Below are 9,794 nucleotides of genomic sequence, written 5' to 3' on the forward strand. Positions count from 1 at the left end.
GCAGTGAGCACACAGAGGAGCTGGTGAGATTGGAATCATCTCAGACATGAGGGGTGAGTTTGTTCCCAGGTGGCAGTGAGTGGAAAAGGACCATGATGAGACAAGGGAGGAAAAGGCTCGGCCCTCCTCATCCATCCCCCCCACACACACATACCCTGACCCGGGGTAGCCAAATGGGTACAGGGCCACGGAGGCACAATTACATGAGTTACACTTGGTGACCTCTGGGACTCATAGGTTTTGCCTTTTTAAGAGCCCTCTGAGACTGGAGAAGAAGGGACCCGGAAATTCCGGTCTCATACTGCCACTTCCAGGAAAAAGGGCAGGGCTGTCCCTATGTGCTGTTTCTACACCAGTTCTAGAAATGGGCTGCTCCAGAAGAATTAGTCTGTTTAAATATATTTATAGTTTACAGGGCTGCAATTAATTTGATATTTCTGTTAGCACTTCCCAAAGTCACAATGCGGAGCTGGTGATGCAACAACTGCTTCCAGTGCAGTCAGTTCTGACATCAGACAAGGGATGTTGAACAAACCATCCAGAAGACTTGGAACTGCCTGGAAAAGGGAGAGCTGGCCAAACAGGAAATACAAGCAAATACGTTATCCTGCTAAGGTCTGGTTGGCCTGCCCAAGAGCAGATAAAATAAGTTAAAACATTTCACATGTGATGAGACAGTAGGCTAAAAGTCAGAAACTGGTCTGTGATCAGTGAAGAGGCCCCAAATAAATATTACCACACAGAACTACTTCACATTTTTCATCACACCTGCATTAAAAGCCAACATGTTAAAAAACTACTAAAACACTAGTTAGCAGGTGCACATTAAGGTTCTCCTGTGCTATGTTTCTGGTTATCACTGCTTAAACTCACACACACAGCCAGGGTCAGGGATCCAGTGGCAGATGAGAAGTGATTCCTGCAGCTCCAGGCTGCTGTAATTGAGGTCAACAACAGCACAGGGCTTACTTTTGCAGTAATTTCCACCGAAACCTGAACATGGACCCTGCAGGTCCCCTCCTTCCATGCTTTGGAGCTGCTGTGAGTAACCAGGGATTAAAGCCACCTGCCAGGGACTTCCTAGAGCTGTAATATGACCATGGCAAGACTGTCATACCATGGCTCTGCTCTTTTTAGTGGGTTAGAGAGCACACATATGAGTTTGCAGAATAGAAAGGTGCAGAGAGAAGTGGAAATGAGACAGAGCTGAAGAAAATGTGTTAAAGGTTTCAGAAAAACATGGATATGTGAAAGGCAGGAGGGCAAGGAGAGAATGCCAAGATCATCATTATCCGATGCTGAGCCTGGTCATGTCTCCCAGGCTGCCTACACCCCTGCAGCCCCAAGGGTCAGTGTGACCCCCAAGGCACACCAGCCTCAAACTCTCAGCACCTCAGTGCTGCTTTTCCTCATTTGGTCCTGAACCACAAGTGAGACTCCACCTGGGAGGAGCAATAATTTCCCCTGCATAGGCCGGGTCCATCCTGACTCCCCAGTTACAAGCCAATGCCATTGCCTGCTTGGAAAGCTGGTGACCTACTTCCACATTGTGAGGTGCAGTGGGAGGAGCAGGGGATCAGTGGGTTCCCCGGGACCAGCAAGCAGACTGTGTGGCCTGGGAAATGGGATCTGGCAGCGAAGGGCGGGCTGGCTGCACACCTGCCGGCTCTGCCCAGCACACCCATAATTTATGAGACAAACCTCCTCTCTCCCTGTGCTGGACCTTACAGGGACCGTCCGCGTGGGACGTGCTCAAGACTGGTTTGTTTTTCCTCTCCTGACAGGCTCACCCCATGGTGCTCAGCATTCCAGAGGGGTAATTCAAGGTGACTTCTCCCGAGAAATCTTTACCCTGCCCTGCTCTCAGCCGTCCTCCTCCTATCACCCAGCCCGGCTCACCCGCCGTTGTCGCTGGCTAATAGAGCCATCAGGCCGTCCGCGGGGCGTGTGCGGGGCCGGGCACACGCGGCGTCGGCCGCTGGAAGCGGGCGGGGGGGGGGACGACAGCCTCCGGCGGTGGGTCTGGGACACTCACGGAGCTCAGCCTGGCAGCGCTCGGTGAGCGAAGGGAGCGATACCAGGCGTCCCGGTGCTCTCTAGGCACAACGGGAAGCCGAGGTCCCGCACACGAAGTTTCCCTTCCCGGCGGCCCCTGAACGCGCCGCGTCCCGCAACGGCAAGGGCGCTTCTCCCACGGGGGCGCACCGCTCTGCCTGTTCACGCCGCGGGACGCCCCCATGCCTACGCATCCCGCACCGCCGCTCTGCCCCCCTCCAAACCCCGGCAGGTGCCGCTGAGGTGGCCCCAGTAGAGAATGCCCTGCCCACGCTGGGGCTCCGCCGGGAGTCACCCGCTGCCTCTCCCTCAGCCCGCCGCCGCAGCGCTCCGGCCCGCACCCCATCTCGGACACCCCTCGCCGGGCGGGCAGGGCTCCCCCCTTTCCCTTTCTCCCTCACGCTCTCCCGCCCCCGCGCCGCCCTCCCGCCCCCCCCCCCGCGCCGCCCACGCGCGCCGCCCCCGCCCCGCCCCCGGCCCGCGCGGCGCCCCGGCGCGGGTGTTTGCTCAGGGCCGGGAGCGCGGCACGCGCCGGGCGCACGCACTTGCGACAACAAACCCGCGAGCGGCGGGGGCGGCGCGCGGGGCGGGGGAGCGGCGCCGGGGGGCGGCGGGGGGGGCGGGGCGGCGCGGCCGCCAGCGCGTGTGCGGCGGGGGGCGCGGGGGCTCGTGTGTGTGTGTCCGTGTGTCCGTCTGTCTGTCTGTCTCTGGGGGTGGGTGGGTGTGGGTGTGTGTGTGTGTGTGTGTGTGTCCCGCGCTGAAAAGGCGGCGGCGCTCCGCGCATCGCGGCCGGTAAAGCCGGGGGAGCGTGGAAGGCACAAGGTGCAGGGTGTGCGTGTGTGTGAGCGCGGGGGGTGGCGGGGGGAGAGTGCGGGTGTGTGTGTGTGTGTGTGTGTGTGTGTGCGTGTAGGAGAAGGGGGGGGGGGCGAGCCCCGTCCGCCCCTTATAAGAGACACAATCCTCAGCCACTTTTTTGCAAAAGGGGCTTTGCAAAGCAGCCTGCGCACACGCGAGCGCCACGAGCCTCCCCGCGGCCGCCGCACGGAGGGCGAGAGGGAGGGGGGCGGGCAGAGCCGCCCGCCGTCCCCGCTGCCCGCCCGGCTCCGCCGTCCGCTCCCGTCGGTCGCCGCTGTCCCTTTCCCCTGCCGTCTGTCTCCTAGCTCTTTTTTTTTTTTTTTTTAATTTTAAACTGAACGTCGCAAGTTTTTCCTTTTTCTCTTTTTGATTTTTTTTTTTCCTTTTTTTTGTGGTGGTGGTGGGGGGACGGGGACCGGCCGTCACTCGGGCGCCCCCGCCTCGCAGGACGCCCCCGCGCCCATGGCCAGCGGCAGCCCCGCCAGGATGTCCAGCGCCACCGGGCAGCCGCCCTTCCTGCAGCCGGCGTGCTTCTTCGCCGCGGCGGTGGCCGCCGCCGCCGCCGCCGCCCCTCCGGGGCCGCCCCCGGGGGCGCCGCCGCCGCAGCTCAGCCCGGCGGGCGGGCAGCCCTCCCCGGGCGGCAAGCCCTCGGCGCCGCGGGCGGCCAAGCGGCAGCGCTCGGCCTCGCCGGAGCTGATGCGCTGCAAGAGGAGGCTCAACTTCAGCGGGTTTGGGTACAGCCTGCCGCAGCAGCAGCCGGCCGCCGTGGCGCGGCGCAACGAGCGGGAGCGCAACCGGGTGAAGCTGGTGAACCTGGGCTTCGCCACGCTGCGGGAGCACGTCCCCAACGGCGCTGCCAACAAGAAGATGAGCAAGGTGGAGACGCTCCGCTCCGCCGTCGAGTACATCCGCGCCCTGCAGCAGCTGCTCGACGAGCATGACGCCGTCAGCGCCGCCTTCCAGGCAGGCGTCCTCTCGCCCACCATCTCGCCCAGTTACTCCCATGACATGAACTCCATGGCGGGCTCCCCCGTCTCCTCCTACTCCTCCGACGAGGGCTCCTACGACCCACTCAGCCCCGAGGAGCAGGAGCTTCTTGACTTCACCAGCTGGTTCTGAACGCCGGCCGCCCTCTCGGCAGGTGGGTAGGCGCCCGCCGAGGGCCGGGGGATGCCGGGGGGATAGGGGGGGGACGGACGCGGGGCGGCGGAGTCGCAGCCCCCTGGGGAGGGGGAGCAGCTGGGGCTGCCCCCGCGGGCGGGCACCGCGTGTCCCGCAGTACTTACGAGCGGCTCTGCGGCCCGGAGCGGCACCGGTCCCGGCGCGGCTCTGATCTCCTCTCTCTTTTATTGTTACAGGACAGTTGCAAAAGGGAAAAAAAATAAAAACCAAAAAAAAAACCACGCAAAACCAGATCACACACAGAGTGACAAAAATCCACCTGTTGCATTTCCAGCTCCCTTGCCGTCGGAGGGCGGTGCGGGCACGTCTCTCGGCGAGTGGGCACAGCGCTGCGCGCCGCGGGGGTGGTCGGGGCGGTCGCCCCCCGCCCTGGAGACCGGCCGGCCTTTGCACTCCGTCGTACTGCCACGGACTGCGCCCCGGCGGAGCGGGTGTCCGACGGGGGAGCCCCGGGCCGCGGGAAAGGGCGCTGCGCTCCTCGGCCGGCGGAGGAGCTCTTCTTCCTCTTCCTCCTCCTCAGCAGAAAGGCGGCCCTCTCCGCACCTCGCCGCCACCGCGGCCCTTCAGAGACTGGCGTTCATCATCTGCGGACAAAGTTAGTTTCCCGATGTCTGTGGAGATGCTGAAGTTAAGCTATGCTGTACTCAAAGAAGTCCCTGGAGCCCCGTCTACCCGCCATGTACCCGTGCCTCTCCCTCCCCTCGATCCAAGCTTTTCCTCTCGTTTCCACCATAGAATGCTTCCAATCTTTTTTTTTTTGGTGAATTTTTTTATGATAAGAAAATCTATTTGTATCTATCCTAACCCCGTTGGGGATATATTAAGCTATTTTTGTACATAAGAGAGAGAGAGATTTATAGAGGTTTTGTACAAATGGTTTAAAATGTGTATATCTTGATACTTTTTTTAATATGTAATGCTTATTACCTCTTCATGTTTAGACTCGTAGTCAGCGTTACCTTACAACTGCCATTTTTGTATGTGGTTTTGTAAAAGACTTGGATTTCCTCCAGATGTACTTTAGCACCAATGTGTCTTACTTTATAGAAACTTTGTTAATGTATTAATAATGTCATTAAACAATGTTCAAAGTGAACAAAGTTTATGCAGCTATTGTCCAAACGCAAAACGGTAGCCATTTGTTTTCATATGCTGCCTTTTGGGAAAAAAAAAAAAAAAAGGAAAAAAAAGAAAAACCAGAGAAGCAAACAAACAAACAAAAAAAACCCCGACACCACTGCCTTTTCTTACTGTTTTATTAAAAACTTACAAAGGTCCTGTATAACCCTATTTTATACCAACTAGTTTCGTAATAAAACTTTTTTAAAATTAAAATGATCAGCTGCCTACCGCATGCAGTTTTTTTTTTCTTTCTGCTGTTGACAACGATGAATGTAAGGACAGAATGTTAATTGATGTTATACCGGAGCTAAGTTGCATATGAAGTGTTTGTATGTGATGGATGTAACATATATATCTTTATCTATCTCTATATAAATATGCAAAGATGTAGCGCTATCACCATTGTTTTCTTGCCCTTCTGTGTTGCAAATGTGTATCCAAATCAAAAGGCGAGGGGATGATTAGTGCTTGCATTGTCCTTCCTGAAATCACTGCACATTACAGAATTCTCCCCAAAGTCCAACTCTTAAAAAAAGAGGGCGCTCCATGCCGCGTTTCGGCGGTGTGACCCTGTCCTCCTCCGCGGCTCTGACCCAACGGGACAGAAAAATACGGGGGATGGCACAGCCGCCGCCACCCAAAACATGGGGCGCTGTGTTGCCTCTGCGGAGGCAGTGGCTGAGTAAATAAAACCGTCGCGGGAAAGAAGGGAAGCGAGGCGAAGGGAGATAAAATTAAATAAATAAATTGACTAGTAGAAATAGGTGGCAGCGTAGAGATATCGGTCTTTCCAAACTTGTTATTCTGCCCAAATAGCGTGATCTGCCTGTAAAAGTATCCCATTACCAAGACTCAAAAAGAAATTGTACTCTTCCCCCCATTCCCCGCTTTTTTTTTTTTTTTTTTGGCTAGCCTGCTTGTTGTCAGTTAGTAAGGACGTGACCAGAATTCGCCTTCTTTTCGCCTGGCTCCTGCATCACTTGCAAATTCAGTTTGCGTGCACCAAGCCAAGCGGAAAGCAAAGCGCAAAATGCATCTTAAAAAAAAAAAAAAAAAAGAAAAAGAAAAAAAAAAAGAAAAAAACCCAACAAAGACGGGGAGAGCCAGTGTGTCGTACGGAGTTAAAAAGAAAAAAAAAAAAATCTAGCCTGCTCCGCTACAAATGTGCCGTCGAGTTGTGAGGGATGAGCTATTTTTAAAAAAGAAGAGGGAAAAACTTTGGTGGAGGAGCCCGGAATTTTCCTTTCCTCTGTGTGTGTGTGTATGTGTAACTATAGATTAGAGATAGAGATAGAGATAGATATGTGCAAGGACGCATATGCACACATGGATGTTTATACGTGTGTATGTCAATGTCCTTCCTGCATTGCTTTAAAAGTATACACACATTTGCCCCTTCGCCTCCTCCCCCCATGCCCTGAAATGATCAATACGTGATTTAATCGCGGGGGGGGCGGGGGGGGGAGGGAAGAGAGGGGGGAGGACGGGACGGAAGGACGGGACACGGTGGGGTCACGAAATCCCTCATTACTTTAGCACAAACACTCATTGTTTTAACCGCTCGTGGAACTAATGTTTAGTTATGAAAATAATAACCGTTATATGCCGCCATCCGCTCTCCCTTTACAGCATCTCCCTTTTTATTTACCCACTTTTGCAAGTGCACAGATAAGGTATGCAAAGAAAGTGTAGCGAGTAATTTATAGCTATGAATATAACATTAGGATAATGTTTCATTCTGTTACAAAGGCGAAATTTCTCTTCCTTGTGTAGACAGGTGTTCTTTTTTGCTCACTTCTGAATAGTAAATATCCAGACTCATTAAACTAAAGGCAAAGTTACGCTGTTGTTCGCTACAATGTATAAGACAGGCTCAGAAATTCACCACCTCCTCCCTCCCTTTTCCCCTCAGCCCCCTCCAGAAAGAAAGACAGAAAGAAAGAAAGAAAGAAAACACACACACACAATTTTACTCAAGATAGGGAAAGGGCAAAGCAGGATTGGGGTAAATCTCATTACATCTGCTCTAATCGCTTAGCAACACAAAGCCTTTTCTTGTATTAGCGCGGAGAGCCTTTCAGCGCTGCCTGACAGACAGTATTCAGTTAGCATTAGTAAACTCCATAAATCAGGGACTTCTTTGGGCGCAGTATAAGTTTTAGAACTACTCAGGATTTGGTGGGGGGGAAGAGGAGCGGAGAGGGGATGTGTGTGCAGATGAAGGTTGCTTTGCCACGGATTTATTAATTTATCTACCTGTGTGTTTATTTATCGTAATGCAGGAAAAGTGTCCCGTTAACACATGCCAATCCCGGGGTGTGTGCCCTCCCCCAAGCCAAGACCCTCGGGCAGCGGTGAGGTAGCACGGCGAGGCCCGCGGAGGCAGGCAGCGCTGCCCCCGCCTCCCCACACCACGGCCCGCGAGATCCGCGCCCGCGGAGCCGGGTGGGAGTCGGGGGGAGCCTCCCCGCGGCGTGGAATTTCCCCTCACTCCCCATTCCTGCTCCTCCGCTGCCCTCTCCCCACAGCCTCCCCTGTGATGCTATATTATGCCCAAACTTTTTTACGCACGCGGGAGCAGCGCCGGCCCCGCGGAGCCTCCGCGCCCTCCACCCCTCCCGCACAGGTAAGAATGGAGGGGGAAGCCCCCCAGGTCCGGTCCCCGGGAAGGCCTGTGGGCACCCCTATGAGCCTCCTCTTGCCCCCAGCCCTCCTCTCACCTTCCCCTCAGAGAGAGGCGCCGACCCGCACCCAGCCCCGCTAGCACTGGGTTTTGGGGAGCCCGGGGATTCTTTCCCTGCTTTAAAAATCTTTCTTTTCCCCCTCTCTTTTTCCTTTTTTTTTTTTTGTTTGTTTGTTTGTTTGTTTGTTTGTTCCCCCTCCTTCTTCCTTTTTCTTTCCTGCCCCTCCCCGCGGCGCAGGTCCTGCCTTTTGTGTGCGGGCTCGCAGGGGCAGGCGGGGGGGCGGCGGGGGCCGGGCAGGCAGCGGGCAGCGCTGTCCCCGCGCGTGTCGTGCCTCAGCCTTTATCCCGGCGGCGGCGGCGCGGCGGGGGCCCGCCGGGCTCGGGGGCGGCGTGCGCCCGCCGCAGCTGCCGCCCGCCCGCTCTCCCCGCCCCGCTCCGCTCCGCGCTGCCCGGGCCGAGCGGCGGCCGGGGCCGGCAGCACGAGAGGGGAGCGGGCACCTGCCCAAGGCGAGGCGGGCGCGGCCGGGAGGGGGCGGGGGGGACACACACGGGACGCCCTGGCTCACCGCTCCATAATGCAGCGCGTATTACTCAGTGCATTCAGGGATTAGCCCGACTTGAAGTGTGGGGCGATTCTGCGTCTCCCTGCTTCTCGCCTCTTGGAAAGGGGAGAGGGGAGAAGCGGCCCCCCCGGTCGCCCCCCACCCCCCCGGTCCGTCCCAGTGCGCAGCAACTTCGAGCTCCCAAGCGAGCGAGCTCTTAGCGTGTCAGGCCGCACAATGCGGGGCTAATTCCTGCTGCAAAAGGCAAGTGGTGAAGAATCAATCGCAGGCTTTATACAATCAAAAGGGATGATGGGCTTAGGGTTGCGAATATTTTTTCTTTAAAGTTCCCTGCCCCAGTCTGAATTTCTCCTGCTCCTTACCCCCGTCCTATTAATAATCCCATGCAGGCGATTGCAGACCGAGGTAAAGCTATCATTTGTATGCGCCTGAAGATTAATTTCCCCCATGTACCAACTCAACGGCATAGTTATCTCTTTAACAGGGAAAACAGTTTGGCTCCATTGTCGGGTTGCCAAGACCGCCTTTTGAGAAAGGGAGCCCGGCTAGCCTCTGATCAAACTCAAAGGTTAGTTAAAAGACAAAAACAGCTGAAAATCTTCATGAATAATGCTGTTTCCCCGAGCCCAGTGTAGTGCAAGCGCACATTTCAATGCCAGAGCATTTTGTTATGCTGCTCGCCTAAGTCAGAATTTCACAGAAAAGGCAGAGAAGAAAAGCTCCAACAATTAGAGGGGGCCTGTCAGAAAACATTAACGCCTTCCTCGCCCAGCCTGTCAAGCGTGCTGGAAATAAAAAACGGGCATAGCGAATCGCACCTCCACCCTCCGGAGCTGCAGGAGGGGGGGGGGGAGGGCTTGGGTTAGGGACAGAGAAGTAAAGAGAGAGATACAAATGGACAGGCCCGGGCAGTTAACAGTCCCCCTCAGCTTTGCAGTTCATCCAAAAGCTGAAAAAAGAAGGGGAAAGGACCTACAGCTGGATGCTCTAACTTGATATTCATCTTTCTGTTTCATGTTCCAGAATTATATTTGCTCTCAGGACCATCACACACACACACACACACACACGCACTCACACTGTCCCTCTGCACCTTCAACATTTTCCTGCACCAGCCCTGCAAAACACATGAGGTACCTGGTGAAATAGCAGCACGGCATTTCTAAGTTTCCATGTCTGTGGCCATGCAGATGTCCAGCGTGGCCAGCCTGCAGCTGGGCTGAAGGACCTCATGTCAGAGAAGATGTGCTCATGTATAGCACCAGAGCCATCTTACTCTTTAGAAATTTTTAGGAAAATGTGTTTTAAATGTACAGCTTTAGCTAGCCAGATCA

At 55.5% G+C, this 9,794-nt stretch overlaps 1 protein-coding gene across 2 annotated transcripts; it reads left to right on the plus strand.

Moving 5' to 3' along the window:
• The first annotated feature begins 2,961 nt into the window (after window positions 1-2,961).
• On the plus strand, window positions 2,962-5,610 carry ASCL1 (achaete-scute family bHLH transcription factor 1). Of its 2 annotated transcripts, none has more exons than XM_032107695.1 (2): window positions 2,962-4,051; window positions 4,269-5,610. In XM_032107695.1, the coding sequence occupies exon 1, from the start codon at window positions 3,373-3,375 to the stop codon at window positions 4,027-4,029; it is 657 nt and encodes a 218-aa protein (XP_031963586.1). In that variant the 5' UTR covers window positions 2,962-3,372; the 3' UTR covers window positions 4,030-4,051; window positions 4,269-5,610. The 2 variants fall into 2 exon arrangements, with proteins under 2 accessions (XP_031963586.1, XP_031963587.1); XM_032107696.1 differs by having other exon boundaries at window positions 4,367-5,610.
• The last annotated feature ends 4,184 nt before the right edge of the window (window positions 5,611-9,794 follow it).

This window comes from Corvus moneduloides, chromosome 4 (genome assembly GCF_009650955.1).
Source record: "Corvus moneduloides isolate bCorMon1 chromosome 4, bCorMon1.pri, whole genome shotgun sequence".
In the NCBI taxonomy this organism is placed as follows: domain Eukaryota; kingdom Metazoa; phylum Chordata; class Aves; order Passeriformes; family Corvidae; genus Corvus; species Corvus moneduloides.

What these genes read in the sequence shown, in the direction of transcription:
- ASCL1 (XM_032107695.1), top strand. Translation starts at nt 3,373, where the DNA reads ATGGCCAGCGGCAGCCCCGCCAGGATGTCCAGCGCCACCGGGCAGCCG.